This window comes from Fusarium redolens (genome assembly GCF_020744475.1).
Source record: "Fusarium redolens strain MPI-CAGE-AT-0023 chromosome Unknown BKA55scaffold_8, whole genome shotgun sequence".
Taxonomy (NCBI): domain Eukaryota; kingdom Fungi; phylum Ascomycota; class Sordariomycetes; order Hypocreales; family Nectriaceae; genus Fusarium; species Fusarium redolens.
In genome coordinates, this window is record NW_025763671.1 from 993,917 (window position 1) to 1,017,404 (window position 23,488).

The 23,488-nt window shown below is 48.1% G+C and overlaps 5 protein-coding genes across 5 annotated transcripts; 2 read left to right on the forward strand and 3 right to left on the reverse strand.

The window, feature by feature from the left end:
- Positions 1-321: 321 nt before the first annotated feature.
- On the forward strand, positions 322-5,432 carry BKA55DRAFT_594149 (P-loop containing nucleoside triphosphate hydrolase protein; the record flags this gene model as incomplete). Its single annotated transcript, XM_046195632.1, has 15 exons — positions 322-412; positions 463-593; positions 684-1,182; positions 1,233-1,462; positions 1,511-1,793; positions 1,838-2,071; positions 2,121-3,050; positions 3,100-3,435; positions 3,489-3,609; positions 3,659-3,730; positions 3,783-3,898; positions 3,948-4,089; positions 4,143-4,619; positions 4,672-5,145; positions 5,195-5,432. The coding sequence occupies 15 exons, from the start codon at positions 322-324 to the stop codon at positions 5,430-5,432; spliced, it is 4,374 nt and encodes a 1,457-aa protein (XP_046049279.1).
- Positions 5,433-6,671: 1,239 nt separating this feature from the next.
- BKA55DRAFT_690201 (uncharacterized protein) lies at positions 6,672-7,515 on the forward strand (the record flags this gene model as incomplete). The annotated part of the gene is made up of 2 exons (XM_046199465.1): positions 6,672-6,922; positions 7,377-7,515. The coding sequence occupies 2 exons, from the start codon at positions 6,672-6,674 to the stop codon at positions 7,513-7,515; spliced, it is 390 nt and encodes a 129-aa protein (XP_046049280.1).
- Positions 7,516-8,950: 1,435 nt separating this feature from the next.
- On the reverse strand, positions 8,951-12,408 carry BKA55DRAFT_568443 (uncharacterized protein). Its single transcript, XM_046192824.1, has one exon. The coding sequence runs from the start codon at positions 12,055-12,057 to the stop codon at positions 9,298-9,300; it is 2,760 nt and encodes a 919-aa protein (XP_046049281.1). The 5' UTR covers positions 12,058-12,408; the 3' UTR covers positions 8,951-9,297.
- A 406-nt stretch (positions 12,409-12,814) lies between these two features.
- Positions 12,815-14,783, reverse strand: BKA55DRAFT_690203 (chromatin assembly factor 1 subunit A-domain-containing protein; the record flags this gene model as incomplete). Its single annotated transcript, XM_046199466.1, has 3 exons — positions 12,815-13,230; positions 13,283-14,578; positions 14,627-14,783. 3 exons carry the CDS (start codon positions 14,781-14,783, stop codon positions 12,815-12,817), a joined length of 1,869 nt encoding a protein of 622 aa, XP_046049282.1.
- A 1,267-nt stretch (positions 14,784-16,050) lies between these two features.
- Positions 16,051-17,283, reverse strand: BKA55DRAFT_367991 (uncharacterized protein). The gene has a single exon (XM_046185882.1). It carries the CDS (start codon positions 17,136-17,138, stop codon positions 16,095-16,097), a length of 1,044 nt encoding a protein of 347 aa, XP_046049283.1. The 5' UTR covers positions 17,139-17,283; the 3' UTR covers positions 16,051-16,094.
- Positions 17,284-23,488: the final 6,205 nt, after the last annotated feature.

Genomic DNA, 23,488 nt, shown 5'->3' on the forward strand with positions numbered 1-23,488 from the left:
TCGGATGCGGCACGACCTTTTTCGCTGTATGAATATTAACGTGGCGAAGTCATAAACTGCAACAAAGGCATTCTAGATTATCTGCAGTAGTTGCAGAGTAATCATAATTGCGTGCGACTTGTAGGATCTGTGCCATTGGGGTTGATGCATGCATGGGCAGGGTGCTACCACGCTATCGGGTCTGCGGATATAAGGTCTCAGGGACATCAACTCGATTGAGATTTATCTTGGCTTCACCATCTCGCATCCCAAGAGGCCAAGAAATACTCAAGCTTGGCCTTTGTCTTGGACTGCGGGCTTCTGGAGATAGTTTCAGCCGTTATGGACGGCTACAACTCCACGGCCTGTGGCGATAGCCTCTTTGGGCCCAGCGTTTGGACCGAAGGTTGTCGCGGTGGCTTTGACTTTACTTGTGAGCACACCAGAGAACTTATTGCGAGCCATTGACTAAATGTGTCTCAGTATCATTCCAAGAGAGTATCCTCAGCATCGCTCCGTCTGCTCTTTTTCTTGCAATTGCCGGCCCACGAGCCTTCTACCTCTTTAGAAGTCCAGACAAGACCAAGCGTCACGCGACATATACACCAAAGCTGGTAAGACCACTCTTGGTTGAGGACTCTTCCTTAACTGTTTGGCTAAAACAAACTACTCAGATCACTTCCGCTATATATGCTGCCTTACAGGTGGGTTTATTAGCATTGGTTCCATCCGCCAAGAAGCTCAATACTCGCTTCTCGCTGGCTGCGGCCATTCTCAATCTCTTAGCAGCTTTCGCCATTCTTTTGTTGGCTCACGTCGAGCACGTCAAGTCTGTTCGACCATCATTCATTCTCACTGCCTATCTATTTGTCTCGCTTCTGTTCGACGCCGCCCGACTTCGCACAGAATGGCTCATGTCACTGAACATCGCGTATGCTGCAACTCTTTCAGCCTCGACAATATTCAAACTGGCCTTGCTCGTACTGGAAACAATTGAGAAACGCGGGATATTAATATCAAGCGAAAAGCAAATTTCAAAAGAAAGCACAAGCGGCCCCTTTAGTCGTGGATTCTTTGTCTGGTTGAACTCACTACTCATCTCAGGCTGGGCTACTGTTCTGACTAACAATGATCTGCCAACTATCTATGAGAAACTATCCTCCGAAAAACTCGCAGTTCGTTTCGGAAAACCATGGAAGAAAGGTGTGATATCACAGCAAGATGAAGCTACCACTTCTAATTCGGGACTACAGCCACTTCGAAGAGCAAGAAACCTTCTCTATTCCTGACAACCGTGACTGTTTTGAGATGGGAACTTCTTGGTATAATACCACCTCGTATTGGCATGATCGCCTTGAGTATCTCTCAACCTTTTCTTGTCAGCAACGCGTTACGATTCCTCACGATGCCCGAGTCTGACTCGACAATGAACTTGGGTTATGGCTTGATAGGTGCATTCGCTTTCGTTTTTATCGGTTCTGCGGTATGATCCCTCGAGGCGACGGAAGTACCACAAGCTGACATTATATAGCTGCTCACAGCTTGGTACGAGCATCTGACATTCAGAGCTGGCGCCATGGTTCGTGGTGGTCTCATGACCATGATTTACAGCAAGATGATGACACTTCCTACCGACGACCTCGGCGAGTCTTCAGCTGTCACACTCATGGGAAATGACGTGGAAACCCTGATCGAGAAACTTCACATGCTCTTGGTTGAATCCTGGGCGAATACTCTCACAGTTGGTATTGCTATGTACCTGCTGGCAGCACAGCTTGGCGCTGTTTGTGTTGCTCCTATCGTCACAGCAATCAGTGAGTACCTCCATCATCTGATACAATAATTACTAACTGTGTAGTCTGTCTCCTTCTCACGGGCTCCATTGGCAAGATGATGGTCACTCGCCAGATCAAATATCAGAAGGCTACACAAGACCGCATCAATCTTACTTCCGAGGTTCTCGGCTCGATGAAACCAGTCAAGATGCTTGGACTCTCGGAAAGATTCAGCAGCCTCATTTCTCAGAAACGGGATGAAGAGATCAAAACCGGTAAACATTACCGCTTGATCAATGTTTATCTGAACTGTATCAGTAAGTTCAGTACTGGCCTGGCAGACATGCTCTTTACTCATTCTCTTAGCCAACTGCAACGTGGGAATGACTGAAGCGATCACTTTTGGCGCATATGCCCTTGTAGCAAAGTTCGGGAACGGCGAGCCATTCTCTGCAGCCCAAGCTATCACGGCATTGTCTATCTTGGGTGTCATGATGGATCCTCTATCGCATCTTCTTGGAAGTATTCCAGGATCTTTCTCAGTCTTTGGCTGCTTCAGGAGAATGGAGGATTTCCTCAATTTGGAAGAGAGAGTTGATCGCCGACAAATTAATGGCCGCTTCAAAAACATCTCTAGATCATCTGACGAGAGCTCGCAACCCTTACAAGAAACTATTGAGGCAACGCCAATGAAGGATATACCGGTTGGGGCAGACGGAACTCGAATCGTGATCGAGGACGGCAACTTCCACTGGGGCGAGAAGGCCGTTCTTCAAGACATTAACGCGTCTTTCCCGAGTCACAACAATGGATCGCTTACCATGCTTGTCGGTCCTGTTGGTTCAGGAAAGTCGAGTTTGATGAAGGCTATTCTGGGCGAAACAACTTCTTCTATGGGCAATGTATCTCTGAGCGCATCAGAAGTCGCCTTTTGCGACCAGACTCCCTGGGTTATGAATGCGACAATCCGCGCCAACATCATCGCAGAGTCCAAGGGCTACGACAGTGCCTGGTTCGAGGCAGTTGTCAACGCCTGCGACCTGACTATCGACTTGGGACGGCTGTCTGAAGGAGACCTTACCCAGGTTGGTGAGCAAGGAGTCAAGTTGAGCGGTGGACAGAAGCAACGAATTGCTATCGCTCGTGCCCTATACTCTAGGAAGCCTGTGGCCATCTTTGATGATGTGTTTAGCGGACTCGACAAGGTGACTGAGCAAACCATCTTTACTCGCGTCTTTGGAAAGGATGGTCTTCTACGAAAGAATGGTACTACTGTTATTCTGGCTACACATGCAGGTAAGTTGCTACTAATAAATCCTGCTTCAGTGGTTTAACGTTATTTTAGTGAATAGGCTCCCTGAGTCCGACTTTGTTGTCGTACTTGGAAAGGGCGGAAGACTTGTTGAACAAGGAACCTACCATGAGCTGCGATCTGGAGATGGATATATCCACGATCTTGACATTTCGAGCCACGACGATCACGATGACCAACCTTCAGCCGAAACCAAACCTGTTGAGGAGACTGACAAGACTGACAACAAAGACGTGGTTGAAGATGAGCCAACGGAAGTGCCGAGTGATCGAAGCGTGTTTATATACTACTTCAAGGCTAATGGGATACATAACATGCTCACCCAGATACTCCTCATCGCTAGTGCAGGGGTTATCACGTCCTTTCGATGTAAGTTATTTTTTTCTTTTTAACAAAACCTGCACACTACTAACGTGCATCAGATGTTTGGGTCACTTGGTGGGGTGACGGAAAAGGTCGTGACAGCAGAGACATCGGGTACTGGCTCAGCATATATACCGTCCTATCTGCTTTCGAGGGCATTCTTATTACGCTTGCCATTGCGTGGGTAAAGCTGACTGTAAATATGAGACTTTTGCTGACAAGAACTTAGGATGTTCCTTTTGGTTTGCGGTCCCGTCAGTGGAAAATTGCTTCATTCACGACTCTTGAACGCCGCTATGAGGTATACAGACCACAGACAACGTCTCAATGTGAACTTGGCTAATGATTCTTAGCGCTCCTCTATCTTTCCTTCACAACAGCGCGGCGGGATCTCTGATCAATAGATTCAGTCAGGATTTGCGCCATGTTGATATTATCCTTCCGATGGCATTTTCCATCTTTCTCTTCGGTAAGATATCCCTATATATCATGGCTAATGTTAACTAATGTTCTTTCAGAGGTTGCCGCCTGCTTTGGTGCTGCTGGTCTTGCTATGGCGGCTGTCAGCTGGTTCGCCATCTCGATTCCATTTGTGATCGTTGTGCTTGCCCTCATCCAGCGTTTCTATGTCCGAACATCCAAACAACTTCGTCTTCTGGAGTAAGATAGGCGTACTCTTGGTTGGTTGAGTAATGTGCTAACGCATTGTCTAGAATCGAACACAAGGCTCCTTTGTTCTCACACTTCCTTGAGACTATCGACGGACTCGCCACAATTAGAGCCTTTGGTTGGATTCAGCCGTACACTGACAAGGCTCTGAGTCGAATTGATGATGCCCAGAAACCATCTTATCTTCTCAACTGTATTCAGCGATGGCTAACTCTAGTTCTAGACATGGTGGTGGCCTTTTTGACAATCATTCTCGTTGTCTTTGCCGTCACCCTCCGCGAAAAGATTGATCCTTCACTTCTTGGTATTGCGCTGGTCAATATGATGAGACTTGGTACCAACATGAAGGGTATTATTCTCAACTGGTCGATCCTCGAGACATCACTGGGCGCTATCGCGCGCATTCGCATGTTCTGTTCTTCTGCGCCAAATGAACAAAAGACAAACGAAGACGATGACCCAGGGGAGTTATGGCCGAGACAAGGCAGTCTTGAAGTTAAGAACGTGGATGTTCAGTATGAGTAAGTGGGATCCAAACCAATAATGGCTTTGTCCGATGTGCTGACTTTACAGGCAAACTACTGAACCTGTGCTACGTGGGCTTTCGTTCAGCATCAAACCCAGACAAAAGCTTGGTCTTTGCGGTCGAAGTGGCAGTGGGAAGAGCTCTTTCGTCCAAGCCCTTCTTCGCATGGCAGAGGTCGTCAATGGCCAAATTACACTTGATGGGCAAGATATCTCGACTGTACCCCGATATCTGATCCGCCAGCGTTTGAGCTGCTTGACTCAGGATCCATTTGTCTTTAGCGATACTATCCGAGCTAATCTTGACCCATGTAATACAGCGTCAGATGATGAGATCAGAAATGCCCTCGAGCGAGTCGGTATCTGGTCGGTTATTGAAGCTAAGATTGATGAGGATAAGAATCCTCTTGATGAGAAGATGGATGAGAACTTTTTGTCTCATGGTCAGCGACAGCTTTTCTGTCTTGCAAGGGCCTTACTAAAGAGAAGTTCACTGCTTATTCTTGATGAGCCGACAAGCAGGTAAGTCATCTCATAACCCCTGAGCTTTTCTTACTGACACTGTTTGTAGTGTCGATACACAAACAGATGCAAGGATGCAAGAGGTTATCCGCACAGAATTCTCAGACTGTACAATTATCATGATTGCTCATCGCATTGATACACTGCTAGACTTTGACAAGGTTGCTGTTTTAGACAGGGGCTCTTTGGTTGAGTTTGGAGCTCCTCAGGAGTTGTTGAAGGATGAGGCTGGTGCGTTTGCCAGATTGTATCGGGCGAATAAGGGGAGGAAGACCGAGGAGCAGTGAGTGTGTGACGCATTTGGGGGCGAATTGTTTTCCACTGTAGCACTTCGGTGTTTATTCAGAGCATGCTTTTGTGGTAAAGAATGCTTAGCGTCAGAGCTTCGGCTGGTTGAAGACAAACGATACAACTGAATCTCTGTCACGGAGACGCAGCAGGCGAATCACGGCCTCTACCTAGTGAAGAGAAGAGAAGAGTATAAGTCTATTCCCCTCCCCGCCGTTCTGCCCTTCACTCTTCTATCGCACCGTCAACTTGAGCTCTCAGCTACAATCACTAGATCGACTAAAAATGTGCCAAGGGGTCATCTTTTGGGCACGGTGCCCTGTCTGCCGCATTCGACACGAAGTATCGCGAGCATACCGCCCCATGTGTGAAGAAGCCGAGAACACTGAACTATGTACCTACGGCGCTTGTGTTCTAGGCGTCGACTGGGTATTCCGACAAATAAGCCCTACCGGATGGGGCTGGGATCGATATTGCAGAGATTGTAGGCCTCCTCGATGCAGACGTACTTCAAGTCTGAATAGGAGGCTAGACAGGACTGGAAGAGGGGTGAGGGTTCATAGAGTTATCTATGCGCCACCTGGCTTGAGTAGGCAGAGTAATGAGGATTTGGAGATGAGGCTGGAAGAGCAGTGAGATACTATCAGATCGATAAGGTAGAGTGGCTTGTTGCAGACAGGGTTGATCAAGGGCTAGTTTGGATAGTGGCAACTGGTCAACATGTCCGAAATATGATATGTCTGTTGCAAATTTCAATTCACAAATAAGATTATGGTATTGTTTTAGACTTACGCGGCGTCATTACGTTATGTTCTGATATTATTTGTTCATTTTCAATAGTGTCTAGTCAACACGACGCGTATCGACCTAATTGTATTCTTTTCGTGACAGATCATACAGAGCGCCTCATATTCCTGTTCCTACGCTGTTACTGTTCTTTGTCTGTACAATCAGTTGTGAGTCACGAACTCCTCCTAATAGATTTGAACAAAGGATTTCTTTTACATTATGAGACAAACGTGTTCGGTTGGCTTTAGAACGTTCAATTTCTTGAACTATTGAATATGGAGCTGCTCCCTCCTTGGTGAATGACCTTGCTACTACTATATATTCATCCTCAAAGCCATTATCCTTTCAATCCTTTTCACATCACTACAAACCTCAATCCCGAAGTAACAAAAGAAACAACCCAACACTTTTATCAATTCTTTCATCGGCTCTATCATCAATCAACAACCATGTTCGAAACCAAGATCTGGTGTCGCAAGTGTATCGTCTGCCAACGCATCGATGAGATCGAATACTCCAACCATCAGGATGGCTGTGGATCATGCGCTGTAGTTCGCACTACTCTTCCTGACCAGTCTCTTCAGGGTGTAGACGAGAATTACCGCTGCCGAAGCTGTCGTTCCAGACTGGCTTATGAGAGTCATGAGCTCAACAACCAGATCATGGAGGCTCGCGAGGAGAACAAGTATGGATCTTACAGGTAAGTTATTTTCCTAACATAAAATCAAAGTAGCAAAGTAGATCATGTGATGGTATAGTCTTTTGGTGTACCATCGCGGACATAGTATCACTTCAATACAGTATCACAAGTTGCCTTTGAACACTACTAATTTCATCATTTTGCAGTGACAGAATAAATCTAGAGATTACCAGTGCCTTTTAGGTCAAATTACCCTCCGATTCACTGTCCCTCGGTGCAAACAGATTCATCATGGCCGCGCGTCAAGGTCGTTTGTTCACCGTGAATCCCCTCCTCCCATCTCTTTTCCACTCTTATAAATACCTCTTTATCCTCTCTTCCCTTTTTCCTCTCTCATAAACAACTCAATATCTCAAATTTCCATTTCCTATAAATACTATCGACGTGTCTATCCCTTGCGAGATCTTTCCGTCGAACTTTTCAACCTACCTACTTATACACCAACATGTGTCAGACACTTGTCTTCTACCGAACTTGCGCGCACTGCGATGGTCAATTTCGCCTCTAGGAAACAGCGGAATTCCTTCCAGACTGCGACGACTGCGGCACCTTTGGGCGAGGTGCTTGCAATGATGGTGTTACTCTGGCGCTAGAGCCTCATGCCGACGACCCTTTTCGCACGTTTGTCTGCGATGACTGCGGGTTTTATAGACGCCGTCACCAAGCGATGCTCTGGTTGTCGCGCATGAGGCTGTGGCCCTAGAAGATGAGTTGCTGCGGAACGGGCACCTCTGGTGGAGTTTACATGGTTGACTTGAAATCAACTCGCGTGGAAGACTCTCAACCAAGCAAATATTTCATGTGCGAATATTACGATACTCGAGGGAGTAACAGAACAAGGAAGGGATGTGCCCGAGAGCATCTCAAAGTCGACTCTTGAAGCAACTACCGACTGATTGGATGCTTGTAACAATCTTGCACCTACATAAGGTAAGATAAGGCAGCTTAACAAATTCCCATATGCTGACCGCTGACTGTTTACTACATTAGGAGTTCTTCACCCTTACTGACGAAGACACACAGATCACAATAATTTGATTTGAACAAGACTATACATTTCCAGGAGCGAGCAACCCAGCTGTTGCATCAAGACTGAAGTTTTTGTTGTCACTTGGGAGAGTTGGTGGGGGTATCAACTAGACTGGCAGGACTGGTCATGAATAGAGGTCATACGAAATAGAACACTATAACAGAGATAGAGCCCTTTTTTGTCGAATTTCCTAACGCATTCTTCTTTTTTTTAAATTTTTTTTTAGGATGAATCGTGATCAATCGTTATTGGGAATATATTCTCCTTAGTATATATATCCATGCACGAAACGAGCCATCTACCATGTCGCCGCTCAATGTGAACCATGCATCTCGGTGTTAATGGAGTTCTATTCTTTCAAGCTATCATAAACCTTGCTAACTATTATCACCGTCGTGACCCAATAAGTGAATAGTGTCCTAAGTTTGCAGTGAGACCGCTCATCGTTGCATCTTTTTTCAGCTGGTTTCGAGTTACGCAATCAGTTAACCTCGGTGTCTTTCCCTGTCAACTGCCTGACTTCTTGAGAAGGTATGTCTACACATCCAAAGCTATCGTGTGACTCTTGTTAACAGCTAATTGACGTTGTTTGATGTCGTGTAATTCTCTCATCCGAACTTGCCTGGATCGAGATTTTGGATACAGAATGGTCCGGTGCTTGGTAGAGCCAACAGGCGAGTGGCGGCGGCGATGCCTTCTTGGTCTGTTCCCGAGTGTCATCATACCTGAGCATGAATGGCTTTTCAAGTCTGAAGTGATATCTGGGCACCAAAACATATCAAAGGCCTCCTAAGGTCGTATTGACTTGACCCATCCTCTGATTTCTTGGCACTTGCAAGATGTGGTTAAAATATTGATATAGGATATCTTGCTGATGAGTGGTTCAGTGAATGATCACTTGTCTTTGATCACTTGTCTTTGATCACTTGGCAGAGGTTGCTACACCATTGCGGCGCTCAATTTGTCTACATCTCGATGGAGCATAATACAGTAGTGTGTGATAGTAAAGCTGAAGATTATGTTGAGAATGAGGTGAAGTCGGTCTACTTATGATCTGCCCCCTGAAGTTTTGCATGGACTGTATTTGTCTCGAGGCAGCATGCACATGTCTCGTTTGGCAAGACGTCACACCGAAGAACGCTCTAAAAACAGCTTGCGATCATTCATAAGTTCTATGTTTTTTCCAAGCAATTGTATGGCAGTGCTATCCAAAACACGGATCAACGCCTTCAATGATTAATATACAGCTGACAATCGGCCACTCGTGAAGCAATTCCCTGGCAGCAATGTTTACCCCTTCCACACACGTATTTTTCCTTCTCTTACTCTTCATGACTACCCCGCATTATCGTAACATGTAAGAGAGATCCGGCAGATCTCGAAGAATATTCGCGACGATCTCGTCGTCTTGAGAAGACTCAACGACCGTTCTTGGTCGCGGAGGGACAGGTAGTGATACCGGTCGTGGCTTTTTAGGAGATGCCATGTCTTTGAGTGTGTCAATTGGCGTAGGAGCTTGCAGCTGTTGGTTTGCAAACATACCATCTTCTCTGGGTTTCACTGGCTTGTTGAAGTCATCGAGCAGACCCAAACCCCAAGAGTCCCATCCATTGACTTTATTTGCTTGCTCGATTGGTGATTTGGCCTTGTTTGACATCAGGTTTGCGGATGCAAGACTTGCCAAGGGCGACCGAGGTGTTCCCAAGTCAACTGTTGTCGATCTTGAATGATTGGGGATCAAGCTCTTCATAGGCGAAGCAGTCAAATCGACAGTAGTCGATCGAGAGTGGCTCGAAGCTATGCCTTGCAGTGCTGAAATGTTCCAGGGGTCCGTGGGCGATTGAGCGTGGTTAGGCGCAGAGCTTTGCAGCGGTAAAGGCAAAGTATCCATAGAGGATCGGCCTTTGGTCACTATTTCGGGGTGCGACGTACTCTGGATTGTGTCATCCAACGGACTTTCAGCTGTAATCGAGGGTTGGCTGGTATGGTCATTCTTATCATTCGAACTGGAGTCCACAATGGCATCCATGGAAGTAAAGCCGCCGTTTGTTTGAGCCGTAGGCGATGAAACCATATCGCCCCAATCCTCTTCGTCGTCATCATCGTCGCCCCAGCCTGCGTTTGTTGGAGGTTGTGCTAGAGGGGATGTTGGTGCTTGCGATGCCGATACCGGTCGGTTTGTTGATAGAAGCGAAGGAGGATTGAGTGGAGACTGGGGCTCTGAGATTGTAGGTGACGCTGGGAAATGCAGAGGTTGCGTTATAGAGATAGGTCGGTTCGTAGGTTTTAATGGTGTAGGCTTAATAGGAGAAGGAGGCTCCTCGGTGATGCGTGGTCTTGGAGGAGATGCCAAAGGAGGTGCTCTTGTCTTTGACACAGGGGATGTTTTCGTGGTCTCAACTGGCGACGTTTCAACTGATGACCTTGGTGCACTTGTGGTCGAAGTGCGAGGCGCAGAAGGGGGTGCAGCAACAGTTGGCGAAGGGACGGGGTTGCTACCCCATCCAAACGCTGCAGCCGTAGGCGATGCGACAGTTCCTTTGGAAGCTGCTGAAGTCTGCCTCGAATGATTCTTCCTCGCCAAGAGTTCGGAGATTGATATCTCGGTGGATGGCGCCGATGAATCCCAGTTGAAGATCTTTGCACCAGCTGCACCACCTCTTCGGCCGAGAACAACACGTCCCGTGATCGAGTCTTCCTCCATCCATCGTCTGACAATCCCGATTGCTTGTTCACGCACATGGGAGTTTCCCCAGCCAACGCGAACATAGTTTTCGTCGTCTCCCAAATTGTGTTTCCGCATTGAACCAGGTCTCGACATGAGATACCATGCTTTGCGCTCTGAGATGGAAGTGAAGCTATCGTCGATAATGACATCAGGGATCGGCTCTGGGGATGGGAAGCTCGTTTCGACTGATGGGAAGATATCATCAAGCTTTGACATGTCAATTGTGAACGGTACCGAGGGTGGCTTCGGCCGAGCTGGTATTGTTTCTTTAGGCGTTTCCTCATGGCTCGTCGTCTCAGTTGTCGTTGCTATCGGCTGTTCTTTGGGAACTTCGACTTCCGGTTGCTTAGTCTCGTCTTGCTGTGCCTCCTTCATGGGTGATTCGAAATCCGACCATGAATCCGATTCTGTCTGCCCTTGGTCTTCATCCTTGGATGACTCTTCAATTCCATTCTCCATCACATTCTCCTCTTGATCCAGCGTTTCTTCAGACACGATCTCTACTTTCGTTTCTGGCTCAGGTTCAGGTTTCGACTTCTCTTCCACCTCCGGTTCCATCTCTTTCTCCAGTCCAGGTCCAAGTTCTTCATTCGACTCTTCCTTCGCTTCCTCCTCCGCCTTAGCCTTCGCCTGTAATTCCTCCTCAACCTCATCGTGTTCGTCAACCTTCATGTCAATCGTGACATCCTCTACCGAGCTATTATCCGAGACCTTTCGCATGGATGGATCAATAGGCGAAGCGCTATGGCTGCTCTTTGCCATATCATCGTACATCTCCACCAACTCAGAAACCTTATTAGACGGTTGTCGCAAAGCAGGCGGTCTTGTTCCACGCTGTAAAGCTGGTCTGGGAACTCCACTCGGTGATTCCGGTCGGCCTTCATCTTCGATCGGTAAAGGACTTAAGCTCCTATTCGAAAGCGCCGGGTCTGATTGCTGCCAAATATCTGCTGCGTTCTCCTTAAGTGACCGCGCAGGTGATGGTGTCCTCGTCGCAACACGCCCTACAATCGGTCGCAGTCCTTCACCAAGACTGATCGCTGAATCTCCGTTATCCTCCTTTCGTAGTCGTGCTGTATCAAACGTTGGCGAACGTCCCCATGGATCCGGGGTCGGCGATGGTAACCTCGAACCAGCTGGACTACCCCCTATAGGGCGTAAGCCAGGACTTCTGCCCCAGCGCGGGCTACTATCTTTACCCGTCTCGGCCCATCCGCCCCATGCATCATCGTCTTCGTTCCATGGCGTATGAGCAGGCGAAACGCGCTGCGAACTGCCCGAGTGGTCTGCAGCAAAGTGCGCATGTGGCGGCGGCGCGGGAAGGTCTAACTTTGGTGGCTCGTCGTTGGTCCAAGGGGAACCCCAGGGATCCTCCATGCTGGGCGAGCGCACATGTCGCGCTGCCGATAACAGGAGAAGAAAGTGAGAGAATTAGTGCGAGCGAGGGGTGTTATTGTGATCGGTTTATCATTGCGCGCAGTCGAAGGAATGTGGTGGGTTAGCTCGAAAGCTTAGAGTTCCACGGCGCAAGAGGCAAGCTTTCGTAATCACCTCCAAAACCTAGGCAGTAGGAAAGAGGGTTCAATGATTGAGCGCCACGGATCGAATAGATATAGATACAGTTTGATTCGTGGCGTAGATATCAGCACGAGGCGTTGAGCTTAACGAGATGTAGAATAAGTCGTCAAGTTGTTTTGGTTTGGAGGAATGAGGAACAGTTGCAGAAACACGTCCACTATTATTCGTGGATCCTGAATCTTCAGGGGCGCGCGGTCCCCCAGGTCTCTAATTTGGCCCCGCAAGCTTCCGTCATCACCATCAGGAGCTCTGACAGAAATGAGACTCTTATTGCTTTGAAATTCAAAAACAGTCACTAACTTTGACATAATGCAATAATTGTTGCTAGATTGGTAATCTTTTCACCAACTCGGATAGTATGAGGGTATCTACTCCATGCCTATCGCATGCAACGTCAGATACCTCAACATCATCCTGATGCTTGCTGTAAAATTGTACATCAACTTCCTTTTTCCATTCCATCAATTCCATGAAGCAATCCCAAGCAGACCTGTCACTCCGACGCTAATATTCAGTCAAAAAATTATCATGTCGTTCCGATTCTCCCAGTCAATACTCATGAGGCAATCTCATGTCCACTCTTCAGCGCCCACTCCTTGGAGCGCCCTTTACCGATCTTCTCTGCCACCAACTCTACCGTATTCTTCACTTCAGTACGAGACACGTCGTCCCGAAATTGATGGTAAAGGAAGTCGATAATCCCAACCTTGGATAAAGCTTTGTTGCTCAAAATAGCTCTCTTCACATCATCAAGTAGCTCAGACTTGACAAGCTTTGGTGCATCACCACCAGGGTTGCCGTTGCTGCCTGTCAAAGCTGAAAATGCATTGGCGGGTGTAGGGGGAGGGGGCATCTTGCCGCCACTATCAGATGCCGCTGTGGTTTTCGTAGGCTTAAGTGTCTTGTTCTTGACTTCAGGTTCCCAATACTCCGTTGAGAATGGATCAATGCCCCAGGTTTGCTGAAGTCCATCTAGAAATAGGTCAGTATATGCTCATTCCTCTCATGTCCAATCGACTCTTACCATGCATGAACTCCATTCTGTGTTCATAAATAACCTGATTCGCCACAGTGTTTCCATTCTCAAAACAGATCCCGGTGCTGTCTGGCTCAATGGTGTTTGCAAAGATTCGTCGAGATAGACCAGCATCTTCCGAATCATCAAGAAATTCATCCATGTCATCTTCGTCATCCATCTCCTCTTCATCGTCATCGACATCGAGATCCTCTCCTTCTTCCTCCTCCTGCCATTCAGCTTCCGAATCATAGTCGTAGTCAAGTGGCAGCCGTCTTGCTGTTGGCGTTCGAGCCAACTGGCTCATGTTGAGCTTTCCAAGTACGAATGGCTTGAAAGTCACCGTTCCATAGTAAGGGGGCCGCACATCCTGTGAAAACGAAATCACCTTCATAGGCACCTTGGAAAGCTTCTGACGGGTGTCTCGCATGATCTTATCAGCATGCTCAGGGCCCGCGTTTTCCGCCTTTTCTGTCTCCCTGAAGACTTGTTCCATGATGTGCTTAACTGGGTGATGGAGCATGCCTCGTTTTGGGGGCTTGTTAGGCAAAGAAAAGAGTCGAATTGGGTCGAACCGAAAGGGATCCAATTCTCCAGCTCGCTGACCACCGACGCATTCATCTAGGATATTTGATTTAACCTCGCGCGTTTCGTCGTCCATCTCAGGCCCAATATGGGCAACTCGTGTGTTGTCCTTGATGAAAAAGGGCTTAAATATCTTCTCGTATTCGGTCTTTGGTGGTTTGCTCGCAGTTTTTGCTGGACTAGGATCTCCTGGCGTGTCATTTTTAGGTTGAATATTGTCGACAGCCTTCTTAGGGGTGCTCGGAACCTTGAAGAAAGAGCCGAGTGTTCGTTGCTGCCGAGCCTTCTTTTCCTCTTCCTCTTCCTTTCGCTTCTTCTCGTCGTCCTTGCGTTTCTTTTCCTCTTCCTTTTGACGTCGTTTCTCGTCACGTTCTTTAGCTTTAGCGGCCTTCTCGGCATCAATCTTAGCTTTCTCAACTGCTCGGATAGCTGCTTTCTGTTCACGTTCTTCTTTGAGTCGAGCAGCCTCCTTCTCCTTTTCTGCCTTTAACCTGGCAGCTTCCTTGTCCTTCTCGGCTTTTTCAGCAGGCGTCAACTTCTTTCTCTTTACCAGAGCGGTGGCAGGTTTCGATGTCGAATTGATAGTCGTCTGTGTTATATGTGTCTTGACTGGTGTTTCAGGAGATGGAGACTGGCGAGGAGGAGTGCTTGTACCAGGATCACTAAGTTCTGATGAAGCTGGCGATGGGGCTCTTTGCCCAGAGGAAGGGGAAGGCAATGCTATAGATGATTAATATTCATCGCAACTGATGCGTTTTCCCGACTTACTTAATTCCCCATTTGGTGGATCGGAAGCCAAAGGCGGCAGCTTGATATTTTCGGAGGTGTCTATTCCATCATTATTCCCTATGAATTCATCGTGACTTCTCTTACGGCCAGTAGCCTCAGATTCTTGAATGTTCGGTGAAAGTTCGTAAAGGGGCATGGCGCTTTGTTGCGAGCTGATCAGCTCAACTTCGATTCGCTCAAAGCGAAAAGATTGTCGTGTCGTGCGAAATACGAAGGTGATAATCCGTAACGTTCTTGAAAGGTGCTTGCTAGGTATCGTGAGTAGGAAGAAATCATGCGATTAAAGGTCAATTAAAAAGAATTAAAACAAAGGCACAATCATTCCGTTCGATAATGCTTTGTTTGAAGCCTGAGGTTGTTTGGAGAGAAGTGAATAATCTCTTGGGTAGGTGCACGAGATCCGCAGGTGGCATGAAGCAACCAAGTTGAAAGGGAAGCCTCCTCCACAAAGGAGACCAAAGTTAATGGAAAGCGCGACCTGACGCGTCGATTTGGCGCCTTAACTTTAAGTGGGCAATTAAGAAACGCGCTGACAGAGTTGACCTGGTGAAGTGACAGGGAAGGCGCGGCTAAGCCTCGGCTACGCAAAATTACAGGGTCCCTGTGGCTGTGCCCCGCGTGGCAGCCTGAACGCCTCAAGCGCTTGCGGCTAATCTGGTAATTCAACGATCGACATGCCCATTTCAACAAATTGCCATCCACACCCAACATGGGGAATCCCCAGTGATATCATTAAGGGGGCCCGGTCTAGTAACAGCAACCGAGAATAAACGATTGGCGCCGCTAAGGGATCAGAGTGAAACGACCAGACAACCAAGTGGACGGTAACGTCACTGGAGCCCTGACATACATAATAGTTTACTAGATGTGGACAACGCGAGAGGGAGCCGATCTGAATTAGATCCACAGAAAATTCAACTTCACAGGGAGTAAGGCACGGGATTGTCATTGTTGTCTGAAGCCCCTTGTTCTCAGATGAGATCATGGGGTGGTATCATTAAGCATGCTTTTATCTCGATCCTGGCTGGGGGGGGACACAGAACTTGAGACTCGGATTGGTGGTAGATCGCTGGTGGCCAGTCTCACGTTTTCTGTCCCCCACAGGCCTTGCTATAGTAGAGGGCAGAGGTATCTTTCAAACATTATGTCCGTCAATGACAGTGGAGTCCCCGCTCCAGATGCACACTTCGTCCATTCAAGAGGTGTAGAGATGATAATAGCGAGAGATTGGAAAAGGAAATTCGTAGGGTGTGACGTCCCTGAAAACGATAGGTGGCGTAGAAAAGCAAACGATAAAACAATGCTGGAACGCCGACCAATGCAAGCCACCTCCTGGTATGAAGTGTGCTGTAACGAATGATGGAGAAAAGAAACCTCCTCTTGGCTCATCGTGTCATAATATAGTGATTTATAGCCAGTTGGGGTTTGTGCCGCGTGAACTATCATCTTAATCAGGGTTGGCGATGAAAAGACGGCCAGAGGTAAGGGTTGATGTTCGCTCGTCGACACTTCCACGTCTCCTCAGCTCATCAGCTGACTTTACACTCTTCTCTCGAGTGAGAGCCGAGTGCATGAGGGAGTTGGAGGCCAATCTAGGGGCATTGCTCAACTCTCCCACATTGTCGGCGCGTTCACCACTGCTGCCGCTCGCCATGCTGCGAGCCTTGCCGCTGGCAGCGTCATCGACAATGTCTTCAGGTGTAGCCTCCACCAAGCTGCCAGTGCGTTCAGGTGTGTCACCAGGACTCCACCTTCGGCTATGCTGGCTGCCCATGCCACCTGATGTGCGGTAGGCAAGGTTTCGGCGGCTGCTAGTTGTGCTGCTTCGTCCGCTGCTCCCCGTTCTACGGTGATGAGGGCGGTTTCCGGCATTTTCGTCTTCGCTGCTCTCAGCCTCAACTTCAGTAGCGCTAAGTCGCATTGGCACACCGCCAACACCAACGTGGTTCTCGCCAGGAGCGTAGCCGACAACTGGGTTCTTTCCATGATGTCGAATCTTGGGAATCTTGGCGGCGACCTTATTTGTAGTACTGAGACCGGTGCTCGTTCTTGCTCCGGCTCCACCGGAAGCACTGCGTGATCCACCGACAACCTCGAGAGTTGCTCGCATCTTTGCAGCACGTTGTTGAGCTAGCAGTCGTGGGTCTTCATATTGGGAGCGATCACACCATACGGTGCCCTTTTGTTTCCGGAGAAGAGCGACATAGCTGGAGGGTTGGCTGCTGGCTCCGCCTGAGCGGCTAGATGTGGAGCGACGAAGCTCGGATTGTGAGGAAGAACGGTAGGCGGCAGGAGGAGGAATGCTCGAGGCGGTGCTGAAAGTATTCACAGAAGGTGAGCGACGGTTCTGTGAGAGATTGGGCCCCGGTTGGGCAAGGTGAGAAGTTTGAAATTGCATGGGAAAGGCAGTTGAGGAAGTGGTTCGTGTTCGAGAATGTCCGTAGCCGACTGTCTGGTCGATAGGCCCTCTCATGGCCTGGGGTTCCAACATGACCAAGGGACGAGGCGGCGTCGAGGGGGGACGCCAGGTACTTTATGTGTTTGCTGATCGCGGGTAGCGGCGTCTGTCCGAGAGTAGGGAGAGAGTTTGACCCGTCGGGCGCGGCTGGGCGGGTTATAGAGGGAGCCGAAAAAAGTGAGACTGAGCTGAGTAGCGCGCCAGAAAGCGGGGCGTTGGAGCCAAAAGGCGAAGGACGGGAGTGTGAGTGTGACGAAAGCAGTGAGTAATAGAGATGTCCCAAGTATCGTGAGTATTGGAGGTATAGATATGACTGTATCAATATGGGCAGATTTGGTGTTTTGTTGTTTGTATGTGAGAGAAGAGGAGAGAGCAGAGGTGGATGGTGGGCAGAGGCGCCGACTACTTACCTAAAGAAGGATTTCGATTTCCCGTCAGTGAGCACTGGCAGTGGCAGCCAAGCAGTCCAACGTTGCATGGGCCATGGAGGGGAGCCAAGCGGAGGGTACCTTAGGTTAGGTGAGGTCCGGGTGGGCTTAGTGGGTTCTAGCACTAGTGGGTGGTCGCCTGCAGGTGGATCACCGCTAGCAGGCGGACACTTTCCATGAGGTGAACATGGGCATGAGGTCGAAGGGTGAAGCACGTTCAGCGCGAAATGTGCTGGAAGCGGCTGTCTGTACGGGAATTGAATGTACCTCTATGATGTCGAACTGTAGATCGCCAATTCTTGGCTGCCGAGACCAGCTGTCTTGGCCGATTGCAAAGGGTCATTGGTCTCCGGGTTGGGGATAATTACAGGACATAGATTGGAGGTTCAGTTTTGGCCGGAAAGGAATTGATGTTTCGTGATGATTGCTTGTCAGAAAGGGAAAAGAATGTGGAACATGGGGCGTTATCGTGACTGAGGCTGCTGATGCTGCTTCACTCTTGTTACATCCGTCTCGTCACCGACGCTTCCCATTAATGCTGAATAACTTGATTTCTATCCAATGCCTTGGTCTGCAACAGATTTGTTGGCATGTTATTAAAATGCTGGTCCTTAATCGCCCATCATCAACCTCTTACATCGTCTCCTACACTCCCCAGTTTCAACTCCAACTCGAGCAACTCGTGCTAGAACAAGTCAGCCCTGGCGTCCCCCAAACGTGGGCCAGCTGAAGGCACACCACCGAAGAAGAGCCTGATGCGCTATCCAATCAGACCCTGCAATCGACCGTGATGTCATGTTCTCGCATGCAAAGTGGGTAGACACTAGCTACGGTTGATGTCGACAAGGCCTGGTCTGGCCGGGCTGCTCCAACTATCCCCATACTCGTCTCGTAGGGCAGCAGCTGCTTGTTGCTGAGGCGTTTTTTTGTCTCTTGTTCTGAATTGAACTGAACCAGACTAGCATTGCATTAGCAGATAAGCGACGGGAGAGAGAATACCTAATCAACGAATGCGATGACTGGGGTTGTGGTATTCTCCATGTCGCAACCAACCGTAATTGAATTGAAGTGATTCATCTTTGCAAGAGAAAGAGTCAAATATTCCATTGTTTCTTGGTTAACTCGCCATCCAGCGCCTCTGTAGAGTCACTCAACTCACACACCCCTGGTCCCCTGCAACAAATCTGTAGCGGCTGACAATATCACGCCCACCGGGGGAGACCATTTGCAGGGACGGGACGCTGACGAGACCAACAGTCAGGGTGATGTGAGCATCTCGAGACATCAAAGACGATGTCACTTTCATTGTCGCCTTCGCGGAACTGAAGTTGCTAGGCCGACATAGGAGCCCCTACTGCAGCACGCATTGAGCCGCGCCAAGAACTGCCCTTCTTTTGCAATCCCTAGAGCCAGATGCAGGTGGGGGTTTGGGGTCGCTTTTGTGTACTCGTGGTACAGTCATCAAAGACATAATCCCGCGAGGAAACCTAACTTTTTAGCAGATCGTCTTCGTTGAAACTCAGCTGCCATAAGCGGTTGGCTCAAACTCTCGTCTCTCTCACAACAGTTGTAGCCATCTTTGTCTCAATAGTTGTAGGTATCCAAAGAAACCGTTCCTGTAGAGGCTCTCCTTGCACTTGTGCCCCGCGTCAAGGGTATCTCAGGAATTCGATAACAAACAAAGAAGCTTCAGAACTGGAACATATGACCCAACACAAAAAAGGGTAGCACGAGAAAAGTCGATGTGACCCTTGAGGAACAGCCATGCCGCCTGGTCAATAGTAGGGACAGCTTGGATTGGTCAAACGCACAAACATCGGCATGGTGATTCATTATCAAGCCCACGCTCATTTGTATTGTTACTCCAGATAAGGGAGGCTAATGGAAAAGCATACCATCAAGAAATTACATGAGCCAGCTTCATTGAGACAAAAATCCAGGCACAGCACCATCAGAGTTGATAGAGGTGTAGAGCCATAGCTATTGGATGGACCCCGAAAGGCATGGGCTTCAACTAAATTCCCATGTGATCCAATCGTCTATTCAAGCGAGTGTCTTAACCATGTATGCGGAAAGTTCCTAGACTCAAAAGGGCTTTCCAGAGGGCATTTTGGCCAATCTCAAGACCCGTGGGCCTTGAAGTAACTTTCCATCCATAGATCCAGTGCAACCTCAACCTGTGTGCAGGCGGCCGCAGTACATACATAATATATTGTAAAGCCAACCTATCGCTCGGGACCGAGATTTCAGTTTGGCGTGAACTATATGTGGGAAATTTCGATTTTGACAACTGGCGTTCAAGGGTGAGGAATATCATAACGAAGTGGCTTTTGAGGCTTGTTTGTCAACGGCTGAGAGGACATGGCGTTCATAACAGTTGATAGCTTCTATGTAATTACCTCCTCTGTATCTTACCGACAGATGCAACACCCTTGCATCAGTAGAGAACACCACTTACAGTAGCCTAGGTTTACAAGACCTTACTCAGACCATGCGTGGGGTTCATGTAAGCGCATTGGTGAGCTGCCCTACAGATCGACCCTTGTCGAAGAAAAAGAACCCCTCCAGGGTGTCGGATGAACTGATGTTTCCTGGCAGGAATTTTGGGGTACAACCTCGCTTCTATGATATGGATCTCATCTCAATTGTTAACTCTTCTCTTCTATTCTCTTCTCTCAATCAAATCTCGACCAAAGTATCTCCCCGCTTTCTCTTTTGCATATAGCGCAGCCCTGTAGAGCTGAGCTTATTCTAAACTCTCTCACCGGGTTTTTTAGACCTGCTGCAAGGACACGTCTTATCTTGCCGTTGATTGACCTTCTTTGGCTTTGGCTTTTTCAGCCCACTCTACTGTTATCCTTCAGTTCAGCTCCGTTCGACTCCGGGGACTGGGGAAACTGCAAGCTTTCATAGACCGGGCCCGACCCCAAATGCAAGGATGAGCAGCGAGCGGGGCATCCATCGCATCACCGTAATCGTTGTAATGTACTGATCAGTGAGTACCATTGTGGATATCTGTGTGATCTGTCAATGGCTTCATTTGATAGGAACCGAAGCAAGTCAGCAAGTGACCTTGACGTCTGATTCATCAGATCATCCTGCATCTGCTTCAATCACCAACAAAAACCCCATGTCAAAATTCAAGTTATCGATGCAGCCACCGGTCGATATATCGGGCAACGGATCGGAAAACCATTCCCATGTTTCTGATCCCATTCATTGCATTCAACCCTGAGACGACTTATACAATTATACAATGCGCTGTTAATTAATTCATTGAAAATTATCTCCATTTCTAGTTACGTCACGTAAGCGTCAGCCCAATCCTGATCTTTTCCTTTCTAGGCGCAGATTTCCCTCCATTGGAAACCGCTTCAGGTTGTCATCGATAAAAAAATGCCCCGAAGCCACAACAATTGAGTTTCTGATTAGTATCCGTTTTCGCTGCCGCGAGGTTCTCCACGTGGGGTGCCATTCGGCCATGACCGTGTGGGCTGGCTGCTGGCTGCATGCACCAGAATGAGTTAAGAGACGAGAACCACCACCAACACAACAGTAGCAGAAAACTTGATATAGTGTCGCCTTGGCCGAATTCTCTTTGGCCCTTCGGGCTTGTGATGGAAAAGTCTCCAACAAAACTCATCCACAAAATGCGCCGTGTTGCCGACTCGCCAAGAATATGGAGACTCAAATCTGCAGATGCAATGCATGTTCCATCTCTTCGAGTCGTGAGTGTAAGTCCTTGTCAATGCCAAGGCTGTCAATGTTAAGGGCCTTCGTTTCTCGTGCCGCCATTGCACTTACATGTAGAGATCCTCACATCTTTCGATAATCTCATCAGGGAAATCTGGTGGCGAATCTCAGAGAAAAATCCTCATCTCGGTCCTTTATCGTCTCTCAGACCTCTTCTTGAGCGGATATATGGTTGCCGAAAGTCTGGAGCGTTCGAAATCTGTCCGCGCCGCTCCAATGAGCCCAGCAAAACTTGAAAACTATCAAGCTAACCTTGCGCCTTGAGCTTAAAGCTTTTAAGGAGCCGCAATGGATGGACGGCTAGGGTTTAGCTGATTGGTCTGATAACTCGACCTTTACTCTCTTACATCACGCGAGATAAGGAGAGTTGCACTATAGTAGTCAAAGCTCTGGTTTGCTTTGGTACATGTGCCTGAATATCCGTGATGGCTTCCTTGGTTTCCCGCTGCCAAGGCCCACAGAGTCTTCCAGTATCCTGGCACAACCTGGTCTCCGAAGCTTCCGCCAAGACCAATTCCGCGGATGAAACATCAGGAAGCGATAAAAGTCAGGTAAATAAAAGGAAATCAGGGCCCATTGACAGCTCGCGATCTCGATCTCGCAGCTTATTGTTCCATGGATTTCCGTTTCTGCAACTCAATGAACTTTCAGCGGAAGAATTCCTCCGTTGCAACTACGCAATCCCTGTCGCAAATCAATACTTCTTATTTCATGTTGATTGGCAATCACATTTAAACTTTCAACCAGTGGAAGCTTAACGAAGCTGTCACGTTTTCCATTTTGTAACACGGCGTCATGTAGGAATATCTGCCGGGTCTCAGCCCTTTCAGGAAACTGCCGTTCTAGAGGGTGTGTAAGAGAATTACAATCCCCATGTATAGACAAGGTATATGCCAACTTGTCATCGACATAAACCTCTGTTATAAGCTGCAGGACCCTGGAGCTTCGGGCGATGGGATACGCATGCAGTATCGTGAGGATGCGATGTGCAACATACTACGTAGTAAGCAGGATTAAGGTGGTAATGTCGAAACGCCACGCAGAATAACCAGTTTGGCTTTCGATGTTGGGTTTATGAAATCCTTTCATGATCGTGAGTTGGCAATGCTGACCGATGAACTTGAATGAGCTTAATCGAAGGCACCAGGAACAAGGAACAAGGCACCACAAGGCTTCAGCTTAAACAAGTAAACCAATATCGATAAGCCGTGTGTTGTTCGCTGAGTGGTCATCGAAAGCCCATACAGGCCTCAAGCTTTACAAGTCCAGTCCCCAAGCTGCAGTGACACACTGTCACACAATTTTGTCCGGGGATGCAGTTCCGCTTAAGCTGAAAAGACGCCCATGTCATAATCACCTAGCCACATGTCAAGCTTTGGTACGTGCATGATAGCTCGAGGTAGATCTTCACGGGAACCAAACTCGGCTGAGAGACAAAGCTTTCAATTCGCTAATAAACAAGTGTTTGTAAGTTGATGCGAGGTCTTATCGCAATCACACCGATTGATAGTTAGTGTGGGTGAACGGTGCGGGGGAAACTGTTTCGTTTCTCGCATTGGCAACCGGAACAGGCATTTTCCAGCTCCTCATTCGTCAGTGCTTCCACGGTTGTCGTGATGACAATGCTATCATGATGCTACAGTTTGTTTACTTTCTGCACAATTGACTCGGATGTCCGGCAATAATGCTGCGTTACCAGGTAAAACATGTCGATCATAACAAATGCTTCTGAGTTCCACCATGATGTAGTTTGTTTTCGTGATGCATTGGCTGGATCATGCGTTGTTGATATGTCTTTGTCTATCAAAACATTCATCTCTTTGTCATGACAATGGATTCTTGAGCATTAAGCCGTTGATCCGGTCCAGCCACCTCGAGGATCATGTCTTGGACGACACAGCACACGTGGTAATAATGAAGTCATCAATGTCGCTAAATGAAGGATCTGGATCGGACGGACTTTAGTGGATTTCTAGATGAGAGACTACTAGACTAGGGAAGTTCAAGCTCCAAGAGTCAATCAAGGGTTGAGCCGGTGCTTAGCGAAGGAGTCCGTATAAGCCAAGTCTCTGTTGAGGGAGTTAATAAACCCCTCAAATCTCGATACAATGAGGGAAATATTAATAAAGGATTTCACTTTTTTCAGGTCTGGAATGAAGCATCCGGTAATAACCTAGTAGCCACGAGTGGATATTTCGAGCG